At 40.3% G+C, this 19,359-nt stretch overlaps 1 protein-coding gene across 1 annotated transcript in view; it reads right to left on the minus strand.

Moving 5' to 3' along the window:
• The window catches only part of SEMA5A (semaphorin 5A), a 306,611-nt gene that overhangs the window by 87,417 nt on the left and 199,835 nt on the right, over positions 1-19,359 (minus strand). Inside the window, exons 11-12 of the mRNA XM_030927820.1 lie at positions 9,487-9,668; positions 5,829-5,972 (exon numbers count right to left, since the gene is read on the minus strand). Coding sequence (XP_030783680.1) covers positions 5,829-5,972; positions 9,487-9,668 — 326 coding nt within the window. The remainder of the gene's footprint in view (positions 1-5,828; positions 5,973-9,486; positions 9,669-19,359) is intronic.

Genomic DNA, 19,359 nt, shown 5'->3' on the forward strand with positions numbered 1-19,359 from the left:
CACCACACACACAACAAAGAAAAATATGTGACATGATGCATGTGCCAATTGGTTCAATTTAGCCATCCACAATGTATTCATATTTTAAACAACATTTTGTACATGATAAATATTTACAAATTTTGTCAAAAATAAATTAGTTATTGATAAAGACAAAAACACAATTAGAGAAACAGGCAAAATATTTGAATAGACATTTCTATAAATAAGATACACTAATGTCCACTAAGCACACAAGAAGATGCTCAACACTATTAGTCACTAAGGAAATTCAAATCAAAACCACAATGAGATACCAGTTCATACCTACTAGAATGGCTAAAATTAAAGAAAAAAAGTAACAAGAATGCGAAGAAATTGGAACTCTCATACATTGCTGGTGGGAATGAACATTGGTGAAGTCCCCTTAGAAAGCAGCATGGTGTTTCCTCAAAAAGATAAACATAGAATTAACATACACTGCAGCAATTTCACTCCTAGATAAACAGTATTCACAAAATAATTGAAACAGGGACTTAAAAAGATACTCATATGCCAATATTCAGTACAGCATTGACAATACTCAAAAGACGAAAATAAACCAAGTGTCCACTGATAAAAAAAAATGGATAAACAAAATGCGGTATAGCCATACAACTGAATCTTATTTAACCTTACAAAAGAAATAAAGTTCTGACACATGCTACAACATGAAGGAACCTTGAACATTATGCTGAGTGAAACAAGCCAGACACAAAATGGCAAATACTTTAGGATTCCACTTATGTGACCTATCTATAACAGGCAAATTAGTAGAGACAGAACATAAATTAGAGGTTACCAGGCATTGGCAGGAGGGTGGAATAAGGAATTGTTATTATTGCTTAACAATTACAGAGTTTATGTTTGGGGTGATAAAAAGTTTTGGAAATAGTAGTTATGGTTATACAATAATGTGAATGTAAATAATGTCACTGAATTACACACTTATAAATGATTAAGTGGCAAATTTATGTTTTTCCTGTGTGTGTGTGTGTGTATAAAACCACAATAAAAACTTAAAAAGTAAACAGGAATATATTATCAGGAACTGGAAAAAGGGAGAATCACATTACACAATGGGTAAAAGCTGCCAAAATTGTCACCTATGGTAGCATGAAAGGCAAAACACCTAAGTTGAATTACTTAACTAAGGAAATTTCCAAGCAAAGTGTTGAAGGTACTGCTTGGTCTCTTCATGCTGTTTACAGTAAAATGTAGGTGAAGAAAGAAAGACTGAGGAATGGATTATTAAACTAAAAGAATAGGGACTGGATGATTTTGGAAATCATTCACTTCTAATGGAAAATGATGCAAAAAATACAAAATAGCTTTCACAGTCCTTTCAAGTACTGTTAGGGAAGGTTGGAATAGTAAAAGCTGAGGTAGTGACTATCAAACCTTTTATTGCAACCTCAGAAAGATGAAAGAATTGGAGAGTATTTAGTTACACAAAGAGTCCTTTCTAGAGCAAGTGTGTGCCTCACAGATCCTCTCAACTGCATCAGATCACCTCTAGTGAGCGGAACGGTGTTGTCTCTCAGCCATCTCAGCAGCACCCCAAGGTAGAGAAGGGCTAACTCAAAAAGGTCTGTGAATGTAGCTTTTGTTTAGTGGAGTAAACCTTGCGGAAATCCATTGAAGATGCACAATGTTTTTCAGAAACTTACTTCCACAAAGATACCAGCAGCTTGGATGGAAAGGGACAGAGAAAATACCCATGAAAGGCTGCTGGAAACCCTACACATTCTACTGACAGGAAGGAAGCTGACAAAACTACCTAGCTACAAGCACATGCTCTCTTCATGAAAAAGCCTGATTCAGGAAGTATAACTAACAGCCCAGAAGGCAGAGCCAAGAACCATAAAATATTATGCCCATTCCTTGAACTTAATGCCCAACACTTGCTCAGCTAGATTTCATAATTTATATGGAACAGTGATTCCTTTATAATTTCCATCACCCCACCCACCTACTGCCTTTTTGAACAGAAATGACTAAAGCTGTTATCCTTTGCCTGACTCTCCAAGTGTGTTAGTGGCACATAACTTCTCCCTTTGGCTTTAGAGATTAACAGACTGATGGGAACTACACCCAGACAGCCTCTTCCACATGTGAGCCTGATGTAAATAGTAAGGTTCTGGACTTTGGGGAGATGGCTTAATGGGATAAGACTGAGGGGCCTTGAAAGTGGGTGAAATGCATTCGGCATGTGAGAGGTAGGGATGTGAATGACTGGGGAACAGAGAATCAGCTCTGGAAGATAGACTTTATGGTGACCCTAGTGAGCTCTGCCTCCTGATATTCATACCCTGTGTCATCATCTCCTCTAGGTTGTGGAGGCCTGTGTCTTATTTCCAACCAACAGAATATGGCAAAGGGGTGAGATGTCACTTTTGTGATTATGTTACATAAGTTTGTAATGCCTGTCTTGCAAGGAGACTGTCTTTCTTGCTGAATTTTAAAAGGCAAATGACAACACCAGGAAGGATCACTTGGCAAGAAACTGAGAGTGATCTCTGGATAACAACTATGTAAGGAATTGAGGTCTGCAGTTTGACAGCCCACAAAGAACTGAATACAAACAACAACCACATGATCTTGGAAGTGAATCTTTCCCCACTGGAGCCTCAGATGAGACCACAGCTCTGGCCCATGTTTTGATTGAAGCCTGCTGAGGACCCAAGCATAGGATCTAGTTAGCCATATAGGAATTCCTGACCCATTGGGACTATGAGATTTCAAAAAGAAATGTGTGTTGTTTTGAGCCACAAAGTTTATGGAACTACTATTACACAGCAGGAGGAAACTAGCACAGATAATAACATTTGCATCTTGATAATATTTACAGAGGTCCATTTTTTCCTTTTGTTAGTAGCCTCTCTGGGAGTTGGTGCTTCTACTCAGCTCTTGATACTCCCGAAAATCTTTTCAAGGAAATGTCAGAAGAGAAAAACAAAGTGTCTATACGTTCTAAAGTACATGCAAAATTAAGCTAGCATTATTTTTCAGAAAAAAATAATGTAAATACTTGTGAGATTTTTGTTGCAACAAAGCTCCCATTGAATAATTCCACATATTGGAGATGTCCCAGATGAAAAATCACTAACTATAAACCTACCATTCACTTAGGGAATCTTTTGGAAAGATCAATTCATTATCTTGTGGCTACCCAGGATTTCTTGAGGGTTGATGGTGTTTAAATAAATATGATATAAATTTATTATTTCTTATGCCTAGTTCTTAGTCTTTTGTATGCTCTCATGGAGATCATAGTCTCCTTCAATCTTGAGTTTAGTCCTCAAATATCTCCATTGTTGGATCAGAATGCTTTTATATTTCTTAGGTGAACAGACCTTTCATATAACATGGCAGAGACACCTAAGAACCTATTGCTTATGAAGACCACGGAGGAAACTTTAGGTACTTGGATTTTCTGGTTTTCATTAAGCTCCCAGTAGCCCCCTAGAAAGACTATTCAATAGAAAAGCTTACATTTTATAAAAATTTTACATAGTCCCTGTTCTTAGTATCCATCTCTTATTTAAATTCACGTTTTCCCCCATTGAGCAAATGCTAATCTACCAGTGAACATTTCTTCTGTACAAAAGGAATATGTTACATGTAAGTCCCTCAAACACACTTGCCATCTTTATTCCTCATCTTTTCCTGAAGACACTGCTGTATAAAAATCCTATGTGGATGCAAACATACACATCTGTCCGCCACAGTGTGAATCAGCCTCTTCTTTCCTGAGTGATCAGCCTGGGAATGGTGATAACACATGCTAAGTTTGTGGTGGTGCCTTGACTCTAGGGAAGACTTTGCACAGATGGAAGTGACTTTGCCTCGATGGGCTGTACAGGTTGAGCATCCCTCAGCTGAAATTTTCAGGACCATTAGTGTTTTGGATTTCACATTGTTTCAGATTTTGGAATATTGCTGTCTATATAATGAGATATCTTGGGGATAGGACCCAAGTCTAAATACAAAATTCATTCATGCATCAAATATACCATATGCACAAAGGCTGGATGTAGTTTTATATATTTTAAATAATTTCTTGCAGAAAACAAAGTTTTGACAGCATTTTGACTGCCACCAGTCAAAAGATTTTGACTGCAAAAGTCAAAAAACCAGTGTGGAAATTGCCACTTGTGACATCATGTCAGTACTGGAAAAGTTTTGGATTTTGAAGCATATTGGGTTTCAGATTTTCAGATTAGGGATGCTCAGCCTGTCCTAGATGACAATTTATAGCATTTAGAAACTTCCAACCAATTTAAAATTGTACAAGGCTTGGAAATAATAGGGAGACAATTCTTCCATAATAGGCTTTCCCACTTATCAACTGGTGTTAGAAAATGACAGGCTTGCACAAGACTGTCTCAGGGACTGCTTCAAAAATGACAAACCCTGCTTGGTAAAAATCATCTTCATTTCCTATTAGTCAAAAGTAGTGAAATCTTAATTGGCAAGTGAGGAACTCACTTGAAGAAAGAAAGGAATGATTCTCCTTATTTGATTTTAGGTTGTAATAAACACCTACTAGAGAGCTATCTAAACAGTAAGTCGAGACGGGTGGATCACGAGGTCAGGAGATCGAGACCATCCTGGCTAACACAGTGAAACCCCGTCTCTACTAAAAATACAAAAACTAGCCGGGCGAGGTGGCGGGCGCCTGTAGTCCCAGCTACTCGGGAGGCTGAGGCAGGAGAATGGCGTGAACCCGGGAGGCGGAGCTTGCAGTGAGCTGAGATCCGGCCACTGCACTCCAGTCCGGGCGACAGAGCGAGACTCCGCCTCAAAAAAAAAAAAAAAAAAAAAAAAAAAAAAAAAAAAAAAAAAAAAAAAAAAAAAAAAAAAAACAGTAAGTCTGTTGGTTCTGTTCATATAAATACTAAATGCATAGGAAATAACTATATACAATATTTTTATTCGAGGCTCCACTGAGCTCATGTCATCAAATATAAACCTAGTATATTTTAATTAAAATGCATTGAAAGTCATTCAATAAATTTATATTAGTATAGCTGAATAAGAATTCTGAAAGCACTATGAAATTTACCTACTTGAATTCTTTCCCAATAGTGACAAATTAGAATAAACATTAATAGTATATTTAATGCATATTAAGACAGATTCATTGATCTTGCAAAACAGATTCAATGATTACGATTGCAGAGGTTGAGCCTGAAACCAAACGTCTAATTCTACACCAAGAAACAAATGGTTAAATCCAAGACTAAATCAAAATGTCGCCATGATGTACTGATAGCTCAAAATATAATGGAAAAGAATCCCGAATTTGGGTTGTGCTGCAGCTTCATTGAGAGTATTTCTGAATATGCCCTTCCATGTCTTCCAGAGGATTAACTGAGTACGATGAAAACCTTACCGCACCTGCCCAATAATGTCTGCATCCGGGACCTTCTTAGGTCCTCCTTGGAACTGAAGCTTTGAGACCGGTCTGGTTAAATTCTCACCAGAGTAAGTCTCCTGCAGACGTACTTCCATAGTCTCCAGGAGCCTAACACAGCACAGAGGTCCCTGGGTACTCTAATCCCTTAGCAATTGCTCACCAGAGCCAACCCAGCTGTGTAGGCACCAGAGCAGCCCAGTGACGCTGTCAACGAGGCTTTGATCAAAATTACAGGTTGCCAGGAAAAGAAGAGGACGACTGGCTCAGCGGAAAGGGATGCCACACATAAGCTAAGGTAGATCCAAAACCAAAACCGCGGGGAAACCGACCTGGCCGGAATGACAGTAAGCGTGAGAGTGGCGGTGCTGGCAGCCGGGTGGTCACGTACCTTTCCTCGCGGTTCTGTCCCACGCACACCCGGCCTCCGTGCCTGGGAGTGGGGTTGCTGCAGGAGCGCTGCCGCACCTGGAAGCCGATCCCACAGGTAGTGCTGCAGGGAGACCACGACGTCCAGGGAGTCCAGCCTCCGTTCCTGAGGGAAGGGAAGCAATGCAATCATTAGGTCAGGCAGACTCAGAGTCCAAGCCCTGTCTGCACCCACAGCCAAATGCCTGTGTTCCCCAGGAGGATCATGCTTGGGGCTGCTGCGGAGAGGGCACAGCAGACACGAAACTGAACGGACTGCACCCTGTGAATCTCAGTTCCTGCGTCTGCAGCCCCCAGGCGTCTGGTTTCTAGTTCAAGATAGGAAATTTGAGAATAAACTTTTAAGTGCACTAGAAATAATGGACTATATTAGAAACTATCAAAAAACTTGAGTTATGAAAATATTAAACTAATAAAGAATAAGGTTATTTCACTGACAAGCATTTAGAAATGAATGCCTACACCTCTAGAGTTTATGAGTTTTTTGGACTTGTATTATATCATTTATAATCTATGAAAAGTGCACCTTTGGACAAAATGCTCATCTAAAACTGCCTAAAATGCTTTCTTTTAAAATGTATTAATATCAGTGAAAATCAGTAACTCTCCTGATAGCATTCAAACTGATAAAGAGTGTTGTATTGTTAGAATAATGTTCAAAGCTTTCAAATGAAAGAGTGTTGTATTGTTAGAATAATATTCAAAGCTTTAAAAGGAACTTTATTAAAAATTTAAAAAGGACATTTACATTCAGATTCTTGGCTATCTTTTAACAAACTGACAGAGACACAAAGAGTGCAAATAAGAAGTGCAAATTGCATATAACTAACTGTGTATTTATGTTATTACACATATACAGTAATGTAGACATATAAAAATATGAAATAAAAATAGGATGTACTAATTTTTTAAAAGTTTTAAATTATATTGACAGCTCTAGAAATGTGTTAGTATTGTATTTTTTCCTCAAAATGCCTGTATTCAGACTGGTTATAATTTAAGTGTCCCCCTTAACACTTTGTTCCTGCTATTAAAAAATAGATAGGTGTTTTTAACTTTATGTGTTAAAATATATATTAAATCCACATTCCAAACTTCCAAATAGATGGTCTACTTTATGCAGAATTTTTTTCACTTCTGCAATCACATATGAATTTCTTTAGATAGTTGTCACCTTCGTCCATAAGATTTACATTTCCTGTGAAAAAATATTAGCTCACATTAATTCTCATTTTTACTTTATGCATTTTCTTTTAAAACATGGAGGTCAACAACTATGCCACTGAAGGTCCTGGTATAAATAATATGTTGAATAATATCATATTAAAAATAATTTCAAACAAAAATTATTCTGAGAAAATTCTTAGAATATTTCATGTTTTCCTACTTTATTGAAACCTAATGATTTAATAAAATATGTAGTCATAGCTTTATGTGTGATATTATAATAAAATTGCTCTATAATAATTTAACCAAAATTATCACACAATAAGACAAATCTTCCCACATTTCTTATAAAGGTAATCAGCTAGTATCTTATACCCTGCTACCTACAACCTTAAAAATTATCCATGTTATTCACTGAATTATATTTAAAAATTTAAATAGCAGTTTTAGTATAAATAAATTACATTTAACTTGCAAAGTTTCATTATATATGAAAAAAGTTGTTAGATCATGCAGAAAATGGTGCTTTCAAATTTGTTTGGAAACTCTTCATTTCTTAAATCTTTTAGCAAATGTGGATTGACTTTTTTGAGACAGAGTCTTGCTCTGTCGCCAGGCTGGAGTGCAGTGGCACTAACTCAGCTCCCTGCAACCTCCGCCTTCCGGGTTCAAGTGATTCTCCTGCCTCAGCCTCCCAAGTAGTTGGGAATACAGGCATGCACCACCATGCCCAGCTAATTTTGTATTTTTAGTAGATTGGTTTTCTTCATGTTGGTCAGGCTGGTTTTGAACTCCCAACTTTGGGTGATCTGCCCACCTCAGCCTCCCAAAGTGTTGGGATTACAGGCATGAGCCACCGGGCCAGGAGACAAATGTGGAATTTTATGACATATTCCATTTACAATATATGGAACATGTTTGTATATAGGGTAGTAAGTAAATAAAAGTGTATATAAGTAATAGGAAAAGAATATCTGAGGAAAGAAGTGAATGCAGCTTTACATGTATATGTCTATTACCCAGACCTGAGTTTCCATACTTCTAAATGCTGCTTAGAGGCAGACATGGTTACCAAACAAGTCACATAAAGTAAACAGACATCAGGAGGGGGGTCACTTTCATGATTATTAGTACAAAGCTATCCACTCATGCTTTTGAAGCCTCATTCAAACTAGTTCACTTACTAGATTTTTAATCTTAAAATAAGTACTAGTTGCACTGCAGCTCTGCTTAGAAAATGACTTTCCAACTAGAGCAAGAACTGAAGACATACCAATAAATAAGTTATAGCAATTCATTTGATAGTCTTATTTTTCCATTAAACAATATGAGCAAAGAGTATTAGCTACTTGTTGTCATCTTCAAACAACAGCACTTTGATAGCTTTTGTAAGTTTCAGCCAGGCATCTGTGGAAATCATTTCATTTAATACAAAGCATACAGTACATAATACAATGTTGATATGTCTGTGTCCTCTGTAATACAAAAAACAAAAACAAAAAACCCTAATCTCTGTGGCCCTGATTTGTTCCTTTCATCTTGGTGGTGAGAAAAATGTGAGCAGAGGGCAAAGTCCACCTTTTGCTCCCACACTTTACTTTCCTGGCCCGCTTCCTCTTAGGCATGCGTGACTGCATGACCTGGGCTCTCCTATAATTTGATCACCCAATCTGATGTCCACTGTTAGTGACTTCATGAACAATTGTCCCAGAGACTTTTTTCTTTTTTTTTCATTCTAAGTGGGCTCATGGAAAGCAGATAATATGTTTAAAAAATGCTGCCAATTAATGAACAAGTGACAAAGGAGCATAAAGACTGATCTCAGAAGTGTTCCTGATACTTGCTTTAAAATTTCTCTGTGATCATGGTGTTATAGGTGCAAGGGATGGAGAGCAAATAGAATATAGTTGTAAAAAATAAAAATAAAACAAACACCACCACAATAAGCGGAAGCAACAGGAAAGCTATTCAGTAGGTTATGTTATTTAAACTGGCCTCTTGATTACCCAGTGCCTAATGTTAGCTGAGGTGAGAGGTGAGGTGTTCTGAGTTCCGATATCCTACAGAGTAGAGCAAGTTGATCAAGGACTTGGCTTCTTCTGCCTCCTAACCTAGAGTTATTATGTCCTACCCCTAATGGACTATTAGTTGTAGTATTCCAGGAAAAGATTATTAAATAACATGGAAGTTTTCCTTAAACAAAGTCAATCATATTGTTCAAATTATAAATACTTTTCCTAATCTAATGAAGAGTATGTGAATAGGTGTAGATCTGTAATCCAGTTTGTAGTTTAAAATCTCCTTCCAAAAATCATGTAATTTTTAAATGGTGATTGTCCATGGTGTTTCACCACAGTTCTCTCCAAAAGGGAGTTATGTTATGATGTCCCAAATTCCTCGAGAGTCTGAGTTTAATACACAGCAGCACAACTGGCATGTTCTGAGGGGCACACCTGGAACAGTTGGCGATCTCCATGCTAGGGCCTTCACACTGCCAGCCACCACACTGCGGGGCCGGGCTGTCGCAGGAGCGGGTTCGACAGAGGCAGGATCCCACTGCACTTCCATCCGTGTGCGTGCAAGGTGTCCACCGAGACCACATGCCAAAGTGTCCATCCACGGTGAGATTCCTGGTCTAGGAAGCAAAACCAAGTACAGGTGTCAGAAAAGGTTCAAGCTGAACACATACTACAGTAAAAATTAAAAATCCCTCATAAGACAATCAAAACTCCTTTAGTTATTTTTTTGTTGTTGTTGCAATTAGAAAAAGATTGCACGAGGGAGTATTTCAATGCAAAGCCGCAGAGGTCATTGCTGGAGATGGTGAGGAAGAAGCAGGGAGGGAGGCAGAGGGAAGGGAGAGGCAGAAAAGGAGAAGAAAAAGAAGAGAAAGATGAAGAAGAAGAAGGAAAAGGAGAAGGGGGAGGAGAAGGAAAGGAAGGAAAAGGAAAGAAAAGAGAAGGAGAAGAATGATGGGAGAAGGAGGGCTGAGAAGAGAGGAGGAGGAGTGAAGGATACTAGTAACTTGGCAATCAAGTTATGGCCAAATTGTCCACTAATTTGGAAAATTCAAAACTAAGAGGAACTGGAGTGAAAAATCACAGCTGCACAACCCCATTTCATGTTTATGTGCCTTTAAAAACTGAAAGCTTAGTAACATTTATCATTAAAGACTTGGTTTGGCTCTCAAACTGAAAGCATTCAATTCAGGACATATTTAAAGAGCATCTACTAAGCAGCTGCAGCACTTCTCTTTGTTAAGCATATCCCAGTCAAACCTGTGTTCTGATCAACTTCTAAGAGCTTATGGCCAGTGAGAAAGAGCTAGACACGTAATTGTTACCTCATGTAGAATCCGACGATGGATTCACAAATGGGGGCCATGGGAGCAGAGGAGAGAACACCCAACAGGCTCACGGGGTCTGGGAAGAGCAACGAGGGGCCTGTGTTGAGTCTTAAAGAGTGAAGAAAGAGCCAAGTAGAGGGGCTGTCAAGGGCTGGCAAGGGTGAGGGCAGAGGAATGAGGCTGCCAAATGGGAAGGGTACATGGGCATTCTCTGTCAGTGTGGGGTGAGCTGGTGGTTCAAGGGGAGCAACACCAAGGACTGAGGAGGAGCCCAGGGCAGGGACCTCATGGGGAGGGGTCATGGAGCCCCCAAGCTTGCTGGTGTGGCACCTCTGAAGGCATTCAAGGGGAGGGCATGGCATTGCTGGGACATGCATGACCAGCTCTGGTGTGGCAGAGGCACCAGCATGTACCTGGCTCATTGAAGAAGGGACAGCTTCCTGCCAAATTCGATAAGCAAATCTGCTCAGGAGGTGGCAGTGCCGCTGGGAGGAGAGACTCATGCGGCACAGCCTCACATCACATGCCCAGAAACCAGCTAATGGATCTCTCCTCAGAAAGGCAATGGGAAGACGGTCTAAGACTCCTGTTTTGGTTGTTGTTGTTTTTGAGATAGAATCTTGCTCTGTTACCCAGGCTGGAGTGCAGTGGTGTGATCTTGGCTCACTGCAAACTCCACCTCCCAGGTTCAAACGATTCTCGTGTCTCAGCCTCCCGAGTAGCTAGGACTACAGGCACCCGCCACCACACCAGCTAATTTTTATATTTTTAGTAGAGACAGGGTTTCACCATGTTGGCCAGGCTGGTCTCGAACTCCTGACCTCAAATGATCAGCTCTCCTTGGCCAATCAAAGTGTTGAGATTACAGGCATGAGCCACCGTGCACAGCCTCCAAACTTCCTAATATTAATATGGAAACTTAAGCATCCCTGAGAAAATCTGACCGAGGAAGAGCTTTGGTGATGAGTGAACCGCATGCTTTCACCTTGCCCTCTGTGACCGGCTGCACCCCTCCTCCTCTGCCAGAGTTCTCTTCCAGAACCATCTATTACCTTCAGAAAGACTCATCATCCTCACAAGAAACAAGTCACAGGAAACAATTCTATGTACCATACAGTTCATTCTCTTTGGGTTACACACTATACCCACACTTCGCCATTTCAGAATAATGCCGACACCATATTTTGTGGGTAAAAATATAGGTAAACGTTACTTTTGATTCATCATTGCCCCAAATGCAATAGGATCTAAACATGAAAAGTGTTCGTTGTCTTTGACATAACTGGTTGGCCAAATCCAGTTGCTATACTTATGACTATCCCTCCTTTCTAACCAACCCTCTAACATTTTCTATCCAGTAAGGTGGATGGGATCGGGAATTTCCCCCCATACCTGGCTATTTATGTAAGAAACTGTGACAAAAGGGATGGAATGGAGCTGCACCATCTGTTAGAGCAATTCTTTTCTTTTTTTAAATTTTACTTTAAGTTCTGGGATACATGTGCAAAGCCTGCATGTTTGTTACATAGGTAGATACGTGTCATGGTGGTTTGCTCATCATCTAGGTTTTAAAGTCCACATGCATTAGGTATTTGTCCTAATGCTCTCCTTCCCCTTTCCCTCACCCTCCAACAGGTCCCATTGTGTGATGTTCACCTCCCTGTGCCCATGTGTTCTCATTGTTCAACTCCCATTTATGAGTAAGAACATGCAATATTTGGTTTTCTGTTAGAGCAATTCTAAGTGATAAGCTGGATCCTACTCAAGAGGAAAACATCCCTATTTCCAAGGTCCTGGTGGCCTCCCTGTTGGCTTAGATGAAAAGACAGCATCTACTCTGATCATAAGGTTCCCTGAAGACCATAGTGTTTTCTTGGAGAAACCAAGCCTTGCATGACAACGTGACTCAAGCCACTAACATAGCAGATTCGGTTGTTAAAGAGGCAAAGACCCTACCATTTGGGAGTTTCAACATTCTCCTTTCACCTCTTTATCAGCCCTCCCTCTTGTCTTCAGCCAAAGGACTCCTGTGTCAGTGGATAAGAGGTGGACAGTCAGTTTCAAACGCAGTTTCTATGAGCAAACACAGTTCCTATGCTAGCACATCCTCGCTGCTTTAACATCCAGACTCCTGCTTGCTGTGCAAACATTGCTGGTATTGTTTTGACTATAAAAAGCACAAGTCTCTTGTTCACGGAGCCAGCCTCAAGCAATAACGTGGTCAGACAGACAGAATATTTGCGTCATAGTTACACAATATATAGGTCTGTACTATTTTGACTCTTCACAGTGTGGGCTCAGTTAAGAAACCTTCCAGGGCTGCTGAAGGCCCCAGAGAACACCACCACGGGAGCTGTGACCATCCTAAGCCTGCAGGTGTGAGCGAGGACAGGGTGGCTGGAGCCATCCTTGGTTGAAGGGGGTAAGGGAACGATACTCTAGTCTCATTCCTCTTGCCTATGCCTCTCATTACGTGAGCCCAAGATCACAAGACAACAAGGGAGAGAGGACCGGACACTGGATGTAAGGAAGGTCAGACCCTTGGGGCAGAGAGTGAGTGGGGAGGGAGACTCTCTGAGAGGTTCTCTGGGACAACTGGTCATCCTTTGCCTCACTTCTTCTCTATGAAACTGTAACAACTCCAATAGTTCATCTTGCCTCCGCTCAGAAAGCCAAATGCACTGGGAACAACAGGAATGACAGGAAAGAAAGAGCTGAATTATTATAGGGCCAGGCAAGTGAGGAGAACAGAAAGAAACTCCTCAAGCCTGGCTCCCTGAGAATTGAGAGACCAGGGGTTTTTGTCAGTACTTTGGCAGGCCAGGGCTGGGGAACCAAAACAGTTAATTAAATCACAGGGGTGTTAAAACTGCCTTCAGGCAGCTGAGTCAGTTCCTGAGAGGGGGTCACAGGACTACCCAGCAGCTTTTGGTCAGCTGAAGTGCTAAATCTGAAAAATATCTCAAAGACCACTTCTTAGGTTTCACAATTGCAATGTTATCTATAGGGGTAGTTAGAGACGCTATGAATCTTGTGACCCCTGGTTACCTGAATCTGCAGTAAACAGCTTAAAGAAAAGCAGGCCAAGTGTCAGCAGGTCATTGTTTATACCTATTCTTCAGCAAAGTTCAAGCCCTTATCATTGTGAATACAGATTCAATCTCTGAATAAGAGGACAGGGAGGTAAGTTTTCCTTGCCTCAAAATTTAACCATAAACTAAATTTCTCTCATAGTTATCTTGGCCTTGGCCTCTGTGTTATTATATGCAAAACAAGAATACATAAAACAATTTAGCCTGCGATGTTAGAAGCAAGATGGAATCAGTCACGCTAGAATTCGCTCATCACTTCTAATTCTGCAAAGGCTGTTTCAAAGGCGTGAGGGGTCATGCAGGTTGGGATGCTGTGGAGGTCAAAGTAGTTCTATCTTGGATGCTAATCCCCCATGCTGACCTCTGATTAACCCCAGTTCTGGGAATGCCTCTAAGATTTCCAGTTTACCTATTGTTCCTTGTGTAAGAGCATGTACTTAATGCAAACACTACCCTTCAGCAAATTCCTAGGCATTTCCTCTGAAGCACATATACCCTTTCCCTATGGCACATAAGCCCTGGGAATAATCCACGGAGCTCTACCGGTCTTGCAGCTGCCCAAGAGCCTATTTCTCTCTGTAAGTTCCCAATAAACTCACCCTATACCAACAAACTGAATTTGTCTGCCTCACTCTTGGGTTTCTTGAGTCCTTCTGTGTTTGGGGGTTTATTTGCACATACGTCCCTTTCACGAAGCAGATGCATTTGTAATTTTTTTTTTGAATGTTTATAAATCTCCCTAGTATTAATCGGAAACATCTGAGATGGCAGAATTGGGACAGATTAGAGAATCTGAGGCAAAGAAGAGTCTTTCTAAGCCCCTTTAGTCGCCATTTTCTCATCTAAAATACAAACGGAATGAGCAGGAAGGTTCCTAGGATCTCCTTAGCTCTAAGAGGTCATGAGGAAATCCTAAACTCATGATGATATAGATGATAGAAATATCTAAGACTGTGAGGCCAGAAGGAAATACAATATGATGGTGACAATGGAATGAAGATGGAAGCACAAATCACTCATAGTTCCAGTCCACGTGCTTCCTTAAAATAATCTCCTGTCCTGGAGGGAACCTGAGAATTTCCATTTTTCCAAAGAGGCTAAGGTAGGGACACCAGCCAAGGTAATGGATTTTTATGAAGAAAGTACTTTGGAAAAAAGAGGATTTGCATTCATTATGGGAATTATTCCTCACCATTGTGAGGTGAAGCAGAGGGAGTAGGAATCTATGGTGAGTTGGGCTAGTACCACCGGCCATGCTTCTGAACCTCAAACAGGACATATCTGAGGTCAGGGTTGAATCCTGACTAGGCTATAAGCCAATCATGGCAACCCCCTCAGTTGGGCCAGTGCTGGGTCTAGAAACGGACATGTGACCCAGTTCTGGCCAATGAGACTCAAGAGGACACTGCAAGAGGTTTCTAGAAACTATTTTCTTTCAAATGAAGAGGAGGAAGTTTCTCTGCTCCTTCTCTTCCTTTCTGCTTTGGACATGGTTATGTGTGAATATGATACTTGGCAATCCTGCTGCCATCTTGTGAGCAAAAGGAGAAAGGCTAGGGAATCAAAGACTTGATCATCTGCTGTCCTCCCTGAACTGGGCAGCAGAATCAGCCCCTCACGATGCACCACAGGGTGAAAATAGTCCTTTATCAGACCCTATTCACAGGAAGTTTAATTACCATTAGGCATATGCAATCTATCTGATTTAATATCTTTATGCTATTTTTATAGGAAAATTAAACTAAGATTCAAATGAATTTGATAACATCCCAAAGATTCCCTAGCTAGTTATTTGGAAGATGTAATTTGAAGCACTGGTCTTCCTTTTTCCCACTGCCCCAGAGTTTCTCCACATCAGGATTATTGACATTTGGATTGGATAATTTGTTGTAGGGGCTGCCCTGTGCATAACAGGATGTTTAGTGACACCCCTGGCCTCCACTCACTGGATGCCAGTGCCCTTCCACCCCCAGATGTGACAACCCAAAATGTCTCCAGACATTGCTAAATGTCCCTCGGGGCAACATTTTCTTGACTGAGAACCACTGCACCAGACATTCTTTGTTCGTTTTCTTTTGGTCTAGCATGAGTTAGTAGGGTCTTAAGCAAAGAGATGCTATAAATGTTCTTTTTCCAAATATATGAATCAGCAAAAGAGGAGCTTATAAGAAAGGCACAGGAAAAGAGAGGAAGAACTTGAAATAAGTGATGGCTAATGAAAGAATGAAGAGGAAAGGGCAAATAAAACAGAGCAGAAACAGTTACCAAACACTGGAAAGAAAAGGAACTGCACTGGGCAAATCAAAGTGACAGCAACAGCAATTGCGCTTCAACAGGATGAAAATGTGAGATTCAGTTTCTGGCCATGGCTGGAGTAGCTGAAGACTTTAAGTGTAGCGTTTTCAATCCAGGATCACTGTAGTCAGTTCTACTACATTTCAGAACGAGAACTTGCAATCCTTAGAAAAGTACATGGGTGTTTGGGTGCAGGTTCTCTGTGTTGCATTTAAGTACTTGCTCATTTTGACCCTGAGTATATTCGTTTAAGAATCTGCCTAGAAAGCAGATCCATGAATAACAATGTAAGTTCTGTGGCTTTACTTTTTCAAATGAATAGGTATTTTTATATTTTCTTAGGCTTCCTTAAACAGACATCAGACATATATCCAGAATAAATTATCTGTAGTTGCGCTATCTTCTAGATTTCTGTAATGCAACTTTCTGTTAGGAGTATATGTATTATACTATTTAATATTAAACATTAGACCTTAGTAAGACATACACCATTAGTGGTAGTTTCGTGTATGCCAGGCACTGTGCTTTACAGGTATTAACTCCTTGAATCTTTAACACATCCCTAGCAACTACAGCCCATTTTACAGATTTGAAATGGGCTGAGATAGGATAAGTAAGTTGTTCAAAGTCACTCTGGTTGTCGAGACCATCCTGGCGAACACGGTGAAACCCCGTCTCTACTAAAAATACAAAAAAATTAGCCGGGCCTGGTGGCGGGCGCCTGTAGTCCCAGCTTCTAGGGAGGCTGAGGCAGGAGAATGGCGTGAACCTGGGAGGTGGCGGAGCTTGCAGTGACCGGAGATCGCGCCACTGTACTCCAGCCTGGGCAACAGAGCAAGACTCCATCGCAAAAAAAAAAAAGGTCACTCTGGTTGTAAAAGACCCAAGAATCAAACAAGCTAGTCCAGAGCCTGTGATCTCAACCAGTTCATTCTGTAAAGTGATTTGTAGATCCTTCTTTGGTGAGAGTCTCAAAGAAATGAGCTTCAAGTAATTTTACCCCCAATTCTGTAATAGCAAATTTCCCTTCAACTAGGAAATAGCAGGTTTCCAAGTGCCAGCTAAGGAAGATGCAATTTTTGTTACCAAGCACGATCTACAATCCTATATTTCATTTGTTCATGTCCATTTCATTAATTTCAACTGACCAAGGATATAGATGCATTTGGTGAGTGCAGAGGTCCCTGGAGCATATCTTTGGATTCTTACTGTATTCCAACCACTATTGTTTCATGACTTAATTGAAGTCTTATTTTTCTATTCTGATATTTTTTCAGAAGTTAAAAAAAAAACTTCCTTTTTTAAATTTTCAGGTAAATTTTGCAACAGAATATAACAAACCAGAATGTTAGATATGCTCCCTGGGAAACCTTGTCTCATGCTAGGATATCAACTAAGCATCATCCCTAAGCCTATCTCTGCAAATGAGTTACACAGGAAACACAGTGCCTCTAAAAAGAACTAACCTGAAGCGATGTGCAGCCTCTGATAGGATGGGTGAACTAGGGAAATAGTTATCTAATACCTCTGAGCCCCACCTCTTCCATTTACAAAATGGAAGCAAAAATGTCCGTCCCTGGGGATCACAGTGAACATTAAATGAGACAATCCATTGAAAGTTGCCTCACATGGCACTGAGCACATATTCTAGACACACAAGTAAACCTTCATTCTCTTTTCTTCCTCTTATATCAAGATTCTATCACAAATTCAGAAATAATCTCTCACCTGCTTTCTAAGCATCAGTTGCCTCTGCTTTAGGAAGATGTTGAGAGCTTAGAAGGGCATTATCCCGAAGATTAGGGATAATGTCAAAAATATTCAATTTAAATCCTGGTTTCTTTCCCAGTGCAGTTTTGATACATTTGATAAATCCTTTAGACCATAGTCTATGGTACTGCCATCTAAAAGAGGGCTCTGGGCTTCATCATTGCTAAAATCCCCTTTTATTCTAAAGAGACTAACTACATAATGGCATTGAGAAGAATCCTGTTATTAGGAGACCCCTAGGTGTATACTTGGTCTTTCTATTTTTTAGTTATTACATTATGTATAGCCCATTTTGCTTTGCTGGAAAGGAATACCTGAGGCTGGGTAATTTATAAAGAAAAGAGGTTTGTTTTAGTCACAGTTTTGCAGACTGGCCAAGAAGCACAGTGTTGGCATCTGCCTCTGGTGAGGGTCCCATAAAGCTTACAATTAGGGCAGAAGGTGAAACGGGAGCAGATGTATCACGTAGTGAGAGAGACAGTGAGAGATGCCAGGGTCTTTAAAACAACCAACTCTCGTGTGAACAATAGAGAAGAACGCAGTCATTACTGCAGAGAGGGAATCCAGCCATTCATGAGAGATTCGCCCCCATGACCCAAACACGTCCCACCAGGTCCCAACTCCAACACTGGGGATCACATTTCAACATGAAGTTTCTGGGGAGTGAACTAGAATACATGATGAATTTTGGAATAAGGACTCATTACATCATATGGTACCCTGGTCATCATGTATCCACAAAGGATGTGGATGGTATTCATGCATAAATAAAGCCCAAGTAGATTCCTAAGACTATGCTACCCTTGTTAAACAACATTATGATTTATGCAGGACATATATATTATTCTAATCAGTCTAGATATGCCAATTTAGATTTTACTGATGCACTTCAAATCTCTTAAACTGAGAGTAATGTTTTCAATTAAAATTTTATAAGCAAACAGAACATTAATCAATATGTCAGTAAACTATTGCCCTGTCATCTGGACTACAAAAACCCATAAACATTTTTAAATAGGGATCTCTCTGTAGAAAATAAGTCTTCTTTAAGTCCCTAATTCCCTAGAAAGGTTTCTTGTGGGTCCCTTATCCAATTCAAACTCTCTGGGTAGCAGAGGATCTAAGCCACTGCCATGGCCTGAATGTACTCCTTCCAAATTCAGGTGTTGCCAGTGTGATACTATTAAGAAGTAGAATCTTGAAGAGGTGATTAGGCCAGGAGGGCTCCTACCTCAGGAATGGATTGGGTACCCTTATAAATAGTTGTGACAAAGAAAGTTGGCTCTCTCTTGCCCTCCTACCTTCTTCCAGGTGGGACACAGCAAGAAGCCCCTCACCAGACTAAGTAGCAGTATCTTGATCTTAGACTTACCAGCTTTCAAGAAGGTGTGAAATAAATTTCTGTCCAATTTAAATCATTCGGCCTTAGGTATTCTGTTGTAGCAACATAAATGGTCTAAGACAGTCATAAGTCACAGCCACTGCATGAGGTTTGACTAGAACACTAACTTTGGGAAAGTCAGTTGTGCTATGTCATTGATCCAAGGTTTGTGAAGGTTTACTTTGGAGAGTTACACACAAGAGGGTCTGAGGGTGACTCACCATCAACAACATTCCTATAACTCTTACTGCACTCAATGTAACAGGATCTCCTGTCTTTCATTATGCAGCTTGCACTTTTACATGAGGTATAAGATATTTGGTCTCACTCAAAAACCCCTCAGCTTATAAAGCTTAATTTCCTTTGGATAGAGATACATACCTCTATAATCTATATATGTAGAGGTAGGTAAAAGTGTTGACTGATTGCAAACTTCCCTCTG

The sequence above is a fragment of the Rhinopithecus roxellana genome, chromosome 3, assembly GCF_007565055.1.
Source record: "Rhinopithecus roxellana isolate Shanxi Qingling chromosome 3, ASM756505v1, whole genome shotgun sequence".
Lineage (NCBI taxonomy): Eukaryota > Metazoa > Chordata > Mammalia > Primates > Cercopithecidae > Rhinopithecus > Rhinopithecus roxellana.